The sequence below is a fragment of the Geospiza fortis genome, unplaced genomic scaffold (genome assembly GCF_000277835.1).
Source record: "Geospiza fortis unplaced genomic scaffold, GeoFor_1.0 scaffold54, whole genome shotgun sequence".
Taxonomy (NCBI): Eukaryota; Metazoa; Chordata; class Aves; order Passeriformes; family Thraupidae; genus Geospiza; species Geospiza fortis.
Genome location: NW_005054301.1, coordinates 14,362,639 through 14,380,168, shown reverse-complemented (window position 1 = coordinate 14,380,168; position 17,530 = coordinate 14,362,639). Strand labels below are relative to the sequence as shown.

The window sequence follows — 17,530 nt, the reverse complement described above, 5'->3', positions numbered from 1 at the left end:
AGCGTAGTTCTCACAGAAATCCAGCTATGACTGTAAGCCTGGTTTAGAGAGTTTTGGCTTATAGACAACTACAGTGCTATTCTTAATTTTTTCCTTCTGACTCAGCACTAAGGGCTGTTTCTCTGGCTGATTCTGTCTCAGAGGGCACACTTCTGAAAAATTCCTGTGCTGTATAAAATATTAAGCTGGGTGAGAAAATACTGTTAGAACTAAGTCATTCAGCGGTAACACATAATCTGTGCAACAAACTGCTTGGGGAAGAGTTGCTGGAAAGCTGCCTGTGGAAAAGGACCTGGGGGAGTTGGTCAACAGCTGTCTGAACATGATCTGACAGTGTGCTCAGAGAGCCAAGCCACTCAATGGCATCCTGACTTGTATCAGAAATAGTGTGGCCAGCAGGATCATCCCCCTGGACTTGGCGCTGGTGAGGCTGCACCTTGAAGACAGTGCTCACTTTTGAGCCTCTCACTACAAGACATTGAGGTGCTGGAGCATGTCCAGAGAAGGGCAAAAAGGTGGTGAAAGGACTAGAGGTGTGGCTGAGGAAGCTGGGGTTATTTAGCCTGGAGAAAAACGGTTTCAAAGGAGAACATATTACTCTCTGCAGCTCCTTAAAAGGAGGCTGGGATGAGAATCAGTCTCCTCTCCCAAGCAGCAAGCAACAGGGCAAGAGGAAGTGGCCCCAACGTGCACCAATACAGGTTTAGATTGGATATCAGGAAGAATTTCTTCGCTGAAATGTTTGTCAAGCTTTGAAACATGCTGCCCATGGAAGTGGTGGTTGTGACACCACACCTGGATGTATTTAAAAGGTTCATAGATGGAACATGGTTTAGCGATGAGCACAGCTTTTCTAGCTTAACATCTGGACTCAATTTTAAGGGTCTTTTCCAACCTTGATGATTCTATGGTGCTTTCCTATGGTGCTATAAGGAGAAAGCATATTTCTGGAACCACTTCTTTCTGAATTAAAATTAAATTTCCTTCCAAACTAAAATGTGATATTTGAGAAAACACTCTTAAGAGCATGAAAAGCAGTACTGCAGTCCTCTCTGACTGATGCCAATGTAAATAAAGACTTGTGACTATCTGAGCACCTGACATTTCAACAGTTTCTCTTAGTACAGAGAGATTGCACTGACAGGAGAACACACTCAGCATGAATCTAGGAAATAAACTGCCCTGTACCTACCAGAATCTTGCCAGAAATACCTTGGCCAGCCAGGGACTGTTTCCAATAGGCAGTACAGTTAATATCCTGGGGAATTTGTTTAGCTGTATGCATGTAGGCTGTATACCTCCACTTTGTCTCAAGGCTAGAGAATTAACTGCGGCTATTTAACTTCCTAGCATAGTCAGAGATTTTACAGCCTTCAGAAGATGTTTAGATACATAGCCTGTCTTCTTTTTTTAGATTGGTGTCTAGGTTGAATTTATATTGTTTAATATATTTCAGTATGGCCTTGCTGTGAAAGGTGAGCAAGTCCTGGCCAAAAAAGAGGAATTTACCATGTCACTGTCCAAGTGGTTGTCACCAGTTTTTAAAGGAGAGTGAGACAGCAGGAGTACAAACAAGGGACAATAAAATTTTAAGGAAACCAAATATCCAGTCACATGAGAGCAAGCTAAACAAACTCAGTTTACTTACTCCACAAAAGACAAACTGGAGAGGGAATAGAATTTTTCTTATATAAATACATTGAAAAATTACAGTTGAGACATATAAAAAAAATCTATGAATACATAAAAATATTTAAGCTGAAAAAATGAAGGAAGATTGCTAGATTACTGGACTGGTACCTTGATAAAAGCAACAGGAGAAAAGATATAATTAGTTCTAAAACGGAACTTCAGGTCAAAATGAATTCAATGACTCAAGAAGTTCTTCTCAGTCTTCTGTTCTTGTGATGCATAAATAAATATTTCCACATTAATTGAAAGCAAATGCAAGACTAATCTGAGAAAAGATAATTCAGATGGATTCTATGTGATAAAAATAAGGTGAACAAAAAGACTGGGAAGTCTCAGTGACTTAAAAAGTCTGAAGAGCCTCAGAAGATGGTCTTTGTGGAGTAATGACAGAAAAATTTCAGCATTATCAGCAAAGTATCTTTATTGTTTGTTGTATTCATTCCATATTTAAGAAAATACAGCCTTGCTTATTACTAAATGTAGATTCCACTTTGAAGCTGGAGAAGAAAAATACATAACTATTTGTAATTTTCCATTAAGAGCAAAAAAACTCCTGGTAATACCCACAAATTTGACAAGTCAAGCATACAAAAATTAATTAAAAGCCTGCAATTTGTTATAACTCTGTGATATCTCTTATGACATCAAACAACAAGAGACAGCAGGACAGTTGTTCTCACTGTTTTTTACACCCTCAGGTAGAGCTAAAGAGGAAATGGGCATGAACTGGTGGGTCAGTCTCTCCTCGAAAATTTTCACTACTAGTGTGTACTCACAGTGACTGAATATAAAAATTCTTTGTCTTCCCAGTCAACTCCATACCCAGATCTCCTTTGTTTTTCTCACTATGATATGGCTACCCTTCTTGTCAAAGAAAAAAATCCATCTCTGTGGGATAATTCTACCTTAGGCTTTTCCTTCTAATCCCATCCCAACCACATCTTTTAAAACTCATCCTTCTGTTGTCCTAAAAAATCAGATTCATTCTCCAGATGCAACGAGCCAATATTTACACAGTTGAGAGTGACATTGATTACTTATTTCAAAGCTGTGCAAGCCTGGGTTTCTGGAGGTATTCCACAAATCAAGCAGCGCAACTATTAAAAATTTTTACTGTTTGTACATTTTAGCAAACTAAGGAATTAGTGTTCTTTGGCTAAAAGTTGCACAGTTCTCTTATTTATTAGTATTCTATCTTATGTTGGTTAATGAATTCCCACGCTGATTACTCCACATGCTCAGGCTTTCTCTTTTTTTGAGTTGGTGTGTTTCTTGTTCCAGTGATCACAATCTCCCCCTGCTGGAATTACCTTTTAGGCAGTTGGAGCCCATTTCAGCACAGTTGCTGGGTTGGGTTTATTGGTTTCTTCCTTATCTTGGGAGCTCTGCCAGGTGGTCTATAAATTCTGCATTCTTTGTGTCCACTTTCAGTGGGCATCCTACTTCCCAAGCCTTGTTAACCTCCTGCTAGGTCTGAGATTGCTGAAGCATGTCCAGCTCTGTACCTTAACAGGGCAATTCTACCAACAAGTAATTTGTGATTCTAACTCATGGACATCACTTGGAGCTTGCTTGTTAGCTGCTCTCTGTTTCACAGATTGAATCTCCCTGTTTGTTGATTAGGCTTGAAAGCATAAAAAAATTAAAAATCAAATAACATCCTTTCTTAAGGGGATATTCCACATTTTGCATCACTTACTATAGATGCCATCCCTTCAATTCCATTTCTGTTAAGTTTGTAGTACTAATCACAAATTTGCATCTACAAAACATTCAGGTTAGGGGTTTGTTTTAGATTTTCATTGGGGAATCATCTATGATCTCACACAGAAGATAATTCCCTGCAGAGATAACCCACTGGCTTTTTCTGATTTGTTTTAGGGTTTATTTGTTTGTTTGCCCTTGTGCTTTCACCTGTTTAGTTTAACTTTTATTTAATACCTTCATTTTGCAGTGTAGTATTTAAAATGTGTGATGACTGCTGCTCATACTGACCATTCCTTGTACACTCATCTACAGCCTGTCCATCCACACATCCACTTTGTTTCAGGGAATGTATTGTTTTCCTGCATTTGTACACAAGTAGATCCTAGCCCTTATCTGGATGCAGCAGAATAAAAATCAAAACTATTAAAAAAAAAAAGAAAAAAAACAAAAACAAAACAAAGAGTTTCTTGCCCGGAAAGTCTGTACATTTGTGGTATATCAAAGGTACTATTTTGCTTACTTAGATTAAAACCACAGTTTGAATAACAGCTGCAAACATTAACATGAGAGTACTTCAAAGCACATTAATTAGGCTAAAACAGGGGTTTTAATCATGGCTCACTTGAGATGGTTTAAGATAATTCTTTCAAATTCAACCATCATTAGATAACTGGACTGAAATTACTACTTCTCATTGCAACATGAGAAGTGGTTGTTCTACTTCTTTAATGCTGAGTCAAATCTTAATAAAAAAGGCATAGAAATGACATTTCCTCTTGTTTGTTTTTTTTTTTAATTGAACCACAGATGTAGTAGATCTCCCTTTCTGTATCTACAGGCTCTCACATTTAGACCATTTACTTTCCAATTACTATTTAGCAACAGTGCACTCTCACCACATATAACTACCAACAACTGACTCTTACACATAGCTATAACATTTTATCAAGTGCTACAATATGAACATTACACTAACTTGTAAATAGCTGAAGACAAGACCTGCAGCCAATGATTCAAGCACAGCTAATACTCACAGAGCCCTGAAAACTATGTAAATACTAGACAGAAAGTAACCAGAGTGAATATGTATATAGAATATTGTAACAGGAGAAGAAATACTTGGGAAGAAACAGGTGTTGCCATTGCTTCAGACCTTTATTTTAGGACAGATGCACATTGCCCAGCATTGTCTAAGACAACATTTCTGCAAGTATTGTAACCTTTCACCTTGCATATCCCCACCTCACCCCTCAAATGCTGACAAATCAGTGTGCAATTAAACCACCAACCTTAAGAAACCCAAACGATGGTCATGCGTACGAAGAATCCTGACTACTTAAATCTCTGCTTGAACAAAAGGAGGTATACGTTATTTTTGGGATGCCATCTCAATAAAAGAAAACTGCACTTGCATGGTGACATGGTCAGAGGGGATCTAAGTCAGCACTGCTAAAAGCTCACAACTTTTTCCATGTTTATACAATATTACAGGATCACAGAATTAACTAGGTTGAGATCATTGAGTCCAGCCTATGACCAAACACTATCTTGTCAAGTAGTCCCTGGCACCAAGGCCCACATCCAAGCTTTCCTTAAGCACCTCCAGGGATGGTGACTCCACCACCTCCCTGGGCAGCCCATTCCCATGCCTAAACGCCCTTTCTGTGAAGAACTTCTTCCTAATATCCTATTCCTAGTTTCCAGAAAATAACAGCTGAGTCTTTGCCTCCATCCTCTGCAGTTGCATTTAAGAGGAATAGCTCTGTGACTTCTATTGTAACAACAGCAAGCAGTTCTTACTGTTGCTGTGAAAACATCTAGCTTAAGAAATGACAGAAAGAGAAAAGAGAGTACACAGAGGCTAGTAGCTGGTTCTGGTGTTCTGATATAGCTGCATTACACAGCCAGCTGAGAGAGTGTTTCCTTACAGCAGTAGTGCTGGAGATTTAAGGGATGCATAGAGTAAAGAGACTGGGTATTGTTAACTGATGTTGCATGGAAGCAGCCTGAAGTCAGGATAATCTTTCATCAACTCCCATGTTATCATTGGCTCTCTGTCTGTTTATTTTAGAAAAACAAAGAAAAGAGACAGAGATGTGAAAAGATAAAAGTAGTAATCAGGATAAAGTTAAGTTGCATGAACACATGATAGAATTGTGTAATAATATGATTAATTTTCTAAATAGCACTAAAAATATTCTATGGATGTGATGGACTGTGCGTAGCAGAATATCACCCTTCTTCATCTTTTTTTTCCTTGCAGGCTTCTGCTCCCCCTCCATTTTTTACATCATGGTGAACACATTTCACCCTTTAGAATGTTGTGATTTATGATTCTAAACGGTCTTCATATTGGCAAAGGAAAGAAAGGTCATATTACCACTCTAATTAGCAAGTTAAGCTGCATAAACAGGGCCTTATGTCGTCAGTGATGTTATTTAAGCCTAAGGTCAACCTTGAGAGAAGCTGGCCTAGGAAGATCCCTGGTAGAAAAAAATGTGTCTTTCGAACAAAAATAAACTTCTGCCATGAAGTTCAATTTACATGTTCTGAATGAATCTAGAATCTTCCACATACCACCAAGCTTCCTGAATTTCAAATAAATCACAAAAATCTGAATGTCCTTGTTCAGCTTCTCTCAGAGTTGATGTTTTTTCAATAGCAAGGCACCAGTGGATACACTATTACAGATTATTGCTTGTGACAAGCAAATATCAACTATGACAAGAAATAGCAACTCTACTCTGGTTAGCAGTAAAAGGTCATTAGTAACTTATCTACAGTAAGGCTAGCTAGGCCATTCACAATTAGTCATCAAATGTTGGCTCTTCAAATTAAAAAATAGACAAAAGCCTTAGGAAGAAAAGCATTTTCCCTTCTGATAAAGTTATCTTCCTTAATAAAGATTTTTTTAACATTATCAATATATTTTCATATATTCATATCAATATATTTTAAATGCAGGTAATGTCCTTTTTTCCCTCTTTAGGGAAACTCTTTACTATCTAGCTTAACAAACAGTGTGTCTTCTCTACTGGAAGAACAATCTGGCTGTATAAACAGTATTTGCAACATATGACATATATCACAGCACATACTTTTGGACCTTACCATTTATTTAGGGCTAGCTGATTACTGATTTAACTTCTCTTAACTTTCACCATGATACAAGCATACCACACAGAATCATTAATTTCATGCATAAAGGAGATCAGATGCAAAATGTATAAATTAAAGAATTCTGAAACTCAGGTGCATTTGTGTGACTAAAGCAAAGGTATTCTTCTCCAGGCCAGCTTTGTTATGCTAAGCTTTTACTATTTCACACATGAAACTGAAGCAAAAATGGGAAACGTTCACATCACTGGTGAAGGATATAATCCCATTTACTATCGAATAACACTGTCATATTCCCTTCTGTGAAACTTTGTCCAGTAAGCTTGTTTTTGCAGTGCAGCTTAAAATCACTACTAGAAAACCACTAGTCTTGAAAGAGAGTCATAGTAGTTGCTGACTTTTCCTTCTATTGTAATGCAAAAATTTATATTAACATACTACTCTTATTGAAGTTTGGGGGTTTTTTTTGTAGATTCTATTATAGTTGGTTTTCCTATGTATGTACAATAATATGTATGATAGTTTTACTATGTATGTACAATAATATGTATGTTGGTTTTACTATGTATGTACAATAAACTTACAGTACCTGGCACAATATGGCAATGTCACTTAATTGTACAGGTGGAAATACTTTGTACAAGATCCAAAATTTTACCTCATTCCATTTCACGGAAGAAATTTTCTATCTTGAGCAAAATATCTTGAGCAAAACTAAAATAAACACAGTAAATAAATCTTGAATAAAACCAATCACTTAAGGCAAATATGGATAATTGGCATTCACAGTGACTGAAGGAAGAGGTGTAGATTGACAGAATTACTTTAAAGAGTTTTAACAGCAGAAATGTTACTAAAATTTATAGATTTAACAAGGCTTTAGTGGAACTTTTGAAATAATAATCAATGATAAGTGATCCAGTGAGAATACCTATCCTTTATAATCAAGAGTTGCTTGCAGAGTTATTATTGAGGTGCTACTGGGTATTCAAGCACTCTGCTCTTTTATTCACTCACACAATAGAGATGCATTAAAGATGGGGCCAGTTTGACCTTGCCTAAGAGAGTCACCTAGGATCCAGTATAGTACACAGAGAAAGGTCTTGACGTTTTTTGTAAGCTTTGAGCTAGAATTTTTTTTGTTATATTGTGTAACAAAAAATTAAAAAACCACCAAACAAACAATTTATTTTTTTTAAACCTACCATTCCAGTTGACACATGAGCTATTTAGCCATCAAAAGTGCTAGTCACCCTCAGTCACTTGCAACTTCACCTATACCAGATTACCTGGAACTATTTCCATACATGGTAACAAAGTAATTAAAATAAACAAAGATTTCCAACAGATCTGCAAAACTTTACTAGGAAAGTGAGAAAGTAATAACAACTTTTAGAGAAAAGGTTTAGTGTCTGCAAATTAAAAATGTTAATATTTTCCTATGCATTTAAAAAACCCTCACTCTATTAATTCTAATATATCAAAGTAGTTCATAAAATAAAGGGCAAATGCAAAGATTTTAATGAAGGTTTGGCACACAATCATCATTAACTTTCCACAGAAAAATCAGAAAATCAGATCTTTTAAAACCCTATTAGTATTTAGTCCTATAATGGTCAATACGAATGCAGCAAAGAATCTTTTGTCGCGTGAATGTTCTTCACAAAAAGGTTATCTTGTAGCTACAAATGCAAGCATAATAATATATGATCAGACTCAGGTCTTCCAAATTCTAAACTCTACTTTTCCCAGCTTTGGCCACATAGAAACTATAATGTCTATTGATTTTGATCTCTTGAAATGTGCAACAGAAATGGATATGCACTTGAGAAGACAGGCTGGTAATTTGCAGCTTAATACAGAGCACTGGGGGTTAATTTTCTTTTAGTCAAAATGTTAACTTACTGTATCAATATTCCTATATATTCTTCATCAACTTCCAAATTATACAAACTACTGACATTAAGTATCTTTAATATGTATCAGGTGTATAAGTCTTCTGAGAATTTTCCATGTACAGAAAAGATGAGGCAGTGAAGTCAATGAACATCAGATGGAGTCTTGGGAAATGGGAGTCATTTGGCCTTGGGCATTCTAGTGAATCATCTGGGACTTTAGCACTGGTATATATTCTAAGTTTGATGATCCCTGTACTCCCATTTGTACGTGGTATTGCTGATGTAGTTCAAAAACATGTTAAACTTCCAGTGCTATAAATTAATTACACATCTTCTGTTAAAAAGTTTTTTCAATTTGCAAGTTGAAATTCTATTTTTTTACAAGTAATTTTAAAATGTTTTATTTAACTTCAATTGTTCTGTAATACTTTGTTATTGAAGAGATTTCAAATTGTTGCAATTGTGTCAAGGGAAGTTGGTTTTCTGGCACACAGTATCAGAGAACATGGTTTAGTGCTGAAGTAGCTGGAATACTCAAGACTGACAGAGATGTTTGCTGTGGACTAAAAACAGCTCAGGCGTGTGCTGACTACTCAACTCACTGAGGAACTAGCACTTGCTTATTTGGATAAAAGCCCAGTAGAAAGAACAAACTTGATGTTACTACTGAATCTTTCACCTTATGTTGCTGATGTCTCTACTGTTACTTCTGCTGACTGTAGCTGACACTCCTGCCCATGGATGAGATGTGCCAAAAGAGGGAACCTGGAAAGGGCACTGACAGATCGGTCAGCAGCTTCTACTCACAGCTGGGCCTTGTCTGTGGAGACTGAGCCTTGACTGACAGCAGGTGTGCAGTGACTGACAATCAACAGCTCTGGGTACCTCATATCGAGACACCACCAAAAGCAGATCGAGCGGATCTCAATTTCCCTATAGGCTTTTGTAATTCCAATGTATATCCCAACCTTGAACTACTTTAGACCCACCCTGAGGTGTCACATATTTGCCATTTGCACTTCAGAACATCACTGTAAGTTTCAGAAAACTAGTTTCCAAAAGCTAACCAAGCACATCAAGTATTTGGGTAGAAAATATCTGCTGAAATTAGAACACACATTCTCTTAAATAATATCTAGTACACAATTTTAGATCTTCCAGCACCAAAACCACTATATCCTACTAAGTTATAGACAGAAGGAATGGTCTGCTGATGTTGTCATGACATTAAAGACAGAATATAAATTTAAAACTTCTATATTGAGAAAATAAAACAAAATACTCATTGAGGCATATATTAATACCTCATGTTTTCTTTCTGAACCTTTTAAAGTGTATTTATGTAACTAATTGTTTTTTAATTGAGATGATAATTTTAATGCCTTTAGATATCTGTGCTTATTATGTGTCTGCAGTGTTACTATGTCATTTGGGAAAAGGTGCATTTTGTGTATGAAGTCGAGAGATGCAGAACTTTTAGCTAATGTCCTGTTATTGAATTCAAAAGCTTCAAAATAACTGCATGCCAATTTTATTTTTCAGCTCCTCCATGCCTGCAACTCTGTTTTAATTTTTGGAATGTGTAGCTAATGCACCTGGCAGCATTTGGCTGTGTGGTCACAGCACTGCCATGGGAACTGAGAAGAGGCAATATTCACTACTGGATTTCAATATGAATCATACCCAGTTAGTACAGCATGGGACTAGAGATCAGAAAACCTCCTTGCTGCATTCTATAAGAATGCATAACATCACTAACAAATTCACTATTTATTACTGAAGATATTCATTCCCATTTAGACACCAAAAAGCAGACCATGAGCAGAAGACAAATCCGAACAACAACCACCAGTGTGGCTATGAAGAAATAGGGAAATATATGCTTGGGTGTTAATTTAGGATTATTGCATGGTCACAAATCCTGTCAAAAGCCTTTTCTGTCACTAACATTCTAAGGCAAGTTTGAAGAGTTTTGCTTGACTATAACAAATTTGTTGTTATTTCTGTAGAACTGCATCAACATCAAATACCCCCAGAAATATAACTGGGGGGAGGGGGGGGAAGGGAAAGGAAACTAACAAGGAGTTAGTTAGATCTATCCTAGAAGAGGGTCATGAATATCATGAATACATTCAATCTCACAAGTATTTTCTAACAATACACTGAATGTGTAACACTGTAGTATATGCACTGATTTCTTTTTTAAATAGCATTTTTAAAAATTATGCTGTAGAAAAAAGCAGTAGAAAAGCATGATGTTGAGTTCATGCAGTATAATGCCACTTTGATTTTAACTGATGTAGACTGGTCTAATATGAAGCAGCTTGCTTAAGTGCAACTTGTTACATATAATTACATATATTCTATTGATATGATATACAATATATCCCTACATATACCACACATATGTGTACTATGACTGTATATTGTTTTACAGTGCATCTCTGAATTGTACTGATCTACATTCTTGTAGGAAAAAAGTAGGATTACTCTCTATTCTATGGATTCCATGCTAAATAAAGCATAAGAAATTTCTCAAGGAAACCAAACAATGTACCATCTCAGGATCAATGTCAGGACTTTTTGGAAGTGTATTTGTACCTCAGCTACCTTCAATTTGACAGAAAGAAATCCACCTTCACCTCTGATTAATCACGACGCAGTTCTTCTTTGTTCACTGTTTTATCTGCAAAAACTCGATTTGCCTTTGCCTCTTTCTGCTCCCCTTTACCTGATTTAGTCTTCCAATACACCATCAGCCAGAAAATGCATTTTTCCCACATTGTTTATTACAGTCAGGTTTTTATAAACTTCAATCAACTTTCATTAAATTAAACATAAATTACTGAAGTATTTCTCTTTCCATCTAAACATGGTGCAAAGAACTTTTTCATGCCAGGGGCCTAAAATATACATTTACATTTATGTAATTCCAAAAGAGAAATTATTACAAATTAATTGAAAGGCTGTTATAGATATCAAGCAATTACTCCAATATGTTTGGAGGTTAAAACACACACTACAGTCTGAAGCAATGACTGTTGTCTTTATACTGTGGTAGACCATTTGCTTAAAATTCTGGCTTGAAAAGAGGTTGCAATTAACAGCACAAGAATTATTCTTTATTTTATAAAAAATAAACACAGCACATCACAACACATGATGCACTGGAAATTTTGTCATATTCTAAATCCGTCCTTAATATGATCCTACTTTCAGCAGTGAAAGAGTCCTAAGCAAAGAATGACCATGAGTAGTTTTGCCTATAGCGACAAACTGGACAAAAATATTCATAAAGTTGAGAACACATGCAGGAAGTAAAAGTGGCAGCTGAATGAGTGAAAATAAACTGAGAAACATTATTTACAGAGAAGGACACCACAAGTTCTTAGAAACACAACTCAGGATAAATTTACATTAAGTATGATTTCCATGGTAGAAAATGAAGGAAAATAACAGTGATTGTGAATAGTGGTACTGGTGATAACCTGAAGTTTAAGAAGCAAAAAACAAGTATATTTGAAAGACTCTTTTTAAAGAGAGGAGGAAACATATTGTTTTGTCACATGATTTTTGTTGTACTACTTAAAAGCCTTAGAAGTATGGACTGCTACACAACTACAACTGCAGCAATAGGATCAAAAGGGGGAGATTTAACTCACAGAGATTAATAGATAAACAGATACAGAAATATTTAACTCAAAAATAACTGAACTCCTAATACACACCAGCTCTCAGAAGTAATTCAAGTTTATCTAACATTATTCATTATTTTTACTCTTTTTTTGAAAGGAATTGACTAATGAATTTCTGTGTCATGAGTTGCAGCACATTTCAGTGACAATAGACAAAATGTTCTAGTTAATTTGAAAAGAATATAGTGCAATACACACAGCTGTTCAAAAAGCACACAGAATTTGTTCCAGCTCCCTTAAAAAGGGCATCAGGAAGATTCCACTGATTTTATCTCAAGGCATTTCCTATCCTTTCTATAGTTTTCCATAAATTCATGCACAGTTCACTGTGATCAGTTTCCAGATTTTCCCACTTTTTAATTAAGCACTGATAAAGACTTCTCCCTAGAAATATCTTCCATTGTTGTTTGGTATTTGGACATTTGTCTAATATATTTGTTTACAAGTATTGGTCTGGTAGGTACTTTAGAGGAGATCCCTGTACTTTACTGAATCGAGCCACAGAGATCTGTGCTACATAATATCAGCATGCAGTTAGTAACATAACTATTAGATACAAAGTTGGACTATTAAGGAAAAATTATTTTCATATCTCCACTTCATATGTTCTTTGTTATGTCACTAGAGACACACCACTAGAAACTCAGATTTAATGAACCAACATATATTAAAAGCATCTAAAAAGAACTAGTTTTATGCCACACTGATCCCTGATAAACTGAAATGGTGTAGTACAACTCTTAGAATAGTTTTTAAGAAGTATCATCATTTAATAACCTTTTATATTTAGATTTGGCAACAGTAAATGATTGGGGGGAAGAAAGAAAATCCAATTTACAGTATACCTAGACAGTTCATATTGTAAAACAGATTACTTCCCATCTCATTTGTAACATCTGAACAGTAGAAGACCTCATTTTCAAGAAGTATAGATAGGAATGTGTATCCACAAATAAATTTGTGTATGAGCTGCTCAATCCTCTTGATTCTGAGCAGCAAATCAATACACAAATGATCCTAAAAAGATCTGTAAACTCATTGTGTAAATTTACATACATGGACTAGATCTTGAAAAAAAATTCAAATATTCTTTTCTGGGTCTTTGTAACAGTATTTTGCTATTTAAGCATAATAGATAATTACAGTCAGTCAATGGAAGAAAACAATTTCCCACTCCTGTCTGTAAATTTTTAGATCGAGATTAGAGAGGTTTTAGGTTCTCACTGGTTCTCCAGTGAGAACACTTAACTTTAAGTCTTTGAGAGAAGCTGTTGAAAGAGCATATAAGTTAAAGAAGAACCAATTGGTAAGGCCTTCGACACTCACAGAAATGAATGACTAGTAACTAGCTGGGGAAAGAATCGCACACACAGGCACAAAGGCATATGTACATTTATGTCTAGACACATCAGCACGAACAGTATTTAGATTTACAGAAAATGAGGCAAAATTTTGTTGACTAATGAACCATTTAAAAAAAAAACAACATCACAACAACAACAAAAAGCCAACCAAAAAAGGTATCTCTATTAAAACAAGGAGGAACTCTTTCCATTAATAGCATGAATTTCAGGAAAAATAGCAAAGCAATAGACCTTTCAACTAGTGTTACCACCATAATTAGCACTCTAAGATGGCAAACAACTTTGATATGCTTCATTACATTTAAAGTGCTTTGGCAGGGGTGGGACTTCACCTCCATCCTCAACCATGCGCTCAGTTACTGTCAGCAAGTTACTATTTAGGTATTTCTAATGGAGGAAGGCAAAAGCTCTTTGCTCCAAGACAGAGACCACCTCATATTTGAGTAATTCGGCAGCAGCAGGAACTTGTGAATAGTTTCTGGATAGGAGAGAATGGTTTCAACTCATCATAGCAGTAAATTCCCAGCAGATAGGAAAGGCTCAAATGAGAATTGCTTACACTCACTCATTCACATGAAGGGAAACAAGTCTCCTTCTATATCCCTCAGTATGTTATCTCAAAACAACACAGGTATTCTCACCTAATGCTGCATAATGTCAGCTACATTGATTTCTTGTGTATTCACACCTTAGGAGGAGGTAACAAATAAACAATATGGGAAAATCATCTAAACAAAAGGGCAACTAAACCATAGCAGTATTGCATGTTACACACATGCAACAAGTGCTTTGCTTCTCCCTTCCATACATGACACACCAAATATCCAGAACAAAAACCAGAAGGAAATCACCAGCAAGAAAAAGAGATAAACAATTCTAAGCATCATTACAAAAAATAAAACACAAAAAATTCATAACAAAGACACAACAACAGGGTAGCAGTGTAAGAAAAAAATGTGTGCTTATATATTTATGTTCATACTGAACTTACAAGTCAGGGAAAAATTCAGAACAGAAATTACACTGTATACAGAACATCTTCCTTGAAATGCTGTCATTGCATGTAAGGGCTTTACACAAGCACTGGGACATGTTTGAAATGAGTACTGAAGATATTCTACTTCTAGAACAATGATAATGTTGTTATCCTCTCTGGAATTTGCTCTTTAGGTGTTTCTCATTCCCATTGCTGCCAAACTAATTAAATATAAGGAATGTTTTGGAACAGAAAATGACAGTAAAAAGCCTTCCATCAAATCTTATAAATGTGCCCACAAGTTACTGCTCCATAGAAGCAAATACAGATTTCATCATCATGCATTTACAGGCTTCTTGACCTTTTATATGAGGAGAGAACATAAAAGTGAGACACAAAACTAAACAACAACTTAGATCTGGAAGACAAAAAAAGTCATAACCAACAAGAAATTGAGGACAAAAGGACATTTGTCTTTAAGATAGCAAAAAGTAATTTAAGCAGATTTTTAATAGTTGGTTCTCTTTTTCAAAAAAATGCTGTATATCTTTGAATGAAAAGACATATAATCTTATTCTATACCTAAACAAGAAAGAGCTATCCCCAAGACCCTAAAATATCCTGGATAACCTCTCTCTAAAGACTCAAAAATAAAAACATGGATATCAACATTTTCAAAGGAAGATTCAGCAGCAATCCAAAAACCCAGAAAATATTTTGATTCAGAGAAGATTCTAATTGATCAACAATTTCACTGCAAGACTTCTTAAGGACTACTGTACTATATGTTTGTAAGCACAAACGCTGCTTACGCAGAAATAAAAGCTGTAAGAAATCAGTACTGAAGGTGTATCTCACTGTAGCACTCAGTATCTAACAAATGTTTCCTTTCTCAGTATGCTAAGAAATAAACAATACATGCCTTGCCCACAAAGGTGAAGGAAGATTTATAATGTAGAGGAGACAGCAGTAACTGATATGATTTTTAGAGCAAGAAGTAGCTAGAACTTCCAAGAAAAAAATCTAGTTCATTCTCTCCCCTGTAGAAAATTTCCTTGTACTATGTGGAAGGAACACTTCTGCATAGTCTCCCTTTTGCTATTTCCAGTTTTGGCCCATACCTCTATTGAGAACTTCATTTTAACCATTGGAAGAAGTGCAACAGAGTTACTCTAGCATGTGAATGTATCACAGCAGCAGAAATTGCCGTCTCATGTAGCACACAGGCTACACCTATGAAAGGGCAAAGCTTCTCACTCCATCCCTGAGGATGGCTGTTCAGTTAAGGCAACATCCTAGAAGGCGAGAGGATGAAGGATACACATTTAACACTCCAGTCTCAGATTAAAGGCTGGAGTAATCTGCTAAAATATGTTCTTTTAAAGGGTGTAGTGGAGGGGATGAATGTTGGAACAGATTCTCCATTGTCATTATCCATCCCCCCCTGCCCCCTCCCACGAAATTCTCTGAGACTTAAAAGTACTAATGACACTTCATCACACCTAAACAACTTACAGCAGCAGCCATCACCTCACTCCAACCTTTATTTTCCATAAATAATTTACCCCAGAGTCTCAAAAAATCAATCTTGTAATTTCTTACTTTGGGAACTTAGCAATTTTTTATTTTAGTGACTTATCCTTTCAAAGTTGAATCAGCTCTAGAGGAGCTTGTTTCTAGAACATTATTTGTGATAAATGCAAAGTAAAGATAGCATGGAAAGGGAAGGGAATACACACATCTAAAAGCAGTTTTTCCACACTAGTTACACAACAACACACTCTTAGTCATGCAGGGTAAATATAAGGAGACACAAGGTGAGACATGAAAAGGATGTTATCCTCTTCCCAAAAATTAATGCACATGCACTACTTGCTTAAAAGTCTAAATTAGTTGTCATACTAGATTTGTGTAAAGCTTTAGGAAAGAATGGTGTGAGGGCTCTTTATAGAAAATTGCACCAAGTGGAGGGTATTTCACTAATTAACACCCCTTCCCAAAGAAATGCTTATGTCCTTTAAAGATAAGCTTCTTTTAAGTAGAGAAAAGACCCCAAACATTTGCAGAGCCCTGACTTCAACATCTGTTGGTATTCCCTACGCACCAGTGTGCTTCTGTGTGCATGTTTATCAGAAGAGGTCATCAGGGGCTTGCTTAGTTTATTCATCATTTTAAGGCACTCCTATTTGCAAAGCTTCTGTTAATGTCAGTGAAATCTAACCCAGACAGAAGTTTCAGAGGTCACATATTTGGCATGCTACATTTAGAAACCCAAGTACAAAGTTGATGGGGACGCTTCAAACACAGGGGATTACAGCGGAAATAGGTCTCCTTATACCAAACTGGCTATTGAGCAGATTCAGGGAAGAACACACTGAGACTGCATGATGCTATTAGAGCTCTTATTCTTGCTTTATTTTATCCACTGACTAAATCAATTCTGCCATTTGGCTAAGACCAGCACAGAAATAACACTTTATTTTTAATACAACAGAAAAGAAATAGACATGAGACACAAAATCATGTACTATATGACCTATAAAAAGCAGATACTTACAGTTCGAAGGAACTGTATTTCATCTTCCCCTCCTTCACCCCCTTCAGCCATGGCTCTTGAGGAGTCAGCTCTGCTGAGGCTGATCGCCTCCACCGTCAGCTCACTGCGCTCTGTGCTGCTCCTCTCCTATCAGTATTAGCATATAGCTAATCCACAGCCATATAGGGAGCTCAGCTAACTCCACTGCACTGCAGACTGTCAGTCAACCCCCTCACTGCCAGAGCCAACTGTGCTGCTGCTTTTCCAGCTCATAGCAAGCAATTCTCTCCCTTTTCTCTCTACCCTAGAGGCAAAACCCCCTACTGTTAAGGTATTGCAGGAAGCATTATATGCATCACTAGGTGTTGATTTTTTTCCCTCCAGATACTGTCTGGGCAGAACAACAGAAATGGTGAAGTGTTAATAAAAGCAGAGCTTGAGCTTCCATTTTCACAGATCAGGATAGCAAATTTTGCACTGAAATGTATCAAATTCAGCAATTTTGAACCTACTGATTATGCAGCAGAAGGATGTAATCCTGATGA

The 17,530-nt window shown here is 36.3% G+C and overlaps 1 protein-coding gene across 1 annotated transcript in view; it reads right to left on the bottom strand.

Annotated features, from left to right (window-relative positions):
- RYR3 (ryanodine receptor 3) overlaps nt 1-17,125 on the bottom strand; it is a 194,011-nt gene extending 176,886 nt beyond the window's left edge. The window contains exon 1 of the mRNA XM_005417515.3: nt 17,007-17,125. Coding sequence (XP_005417572.1) covers nt 17,007-17,057 — 51 coding nt within the window. The 5' untranslated portion in view covers nt 17,058-17,125. The remainder of the gene's footprint in view (nt 1-17,006) is intronic.
- Between the last annotated feature and the right edge of the window lie 405 nt (nt 17,126-17,530).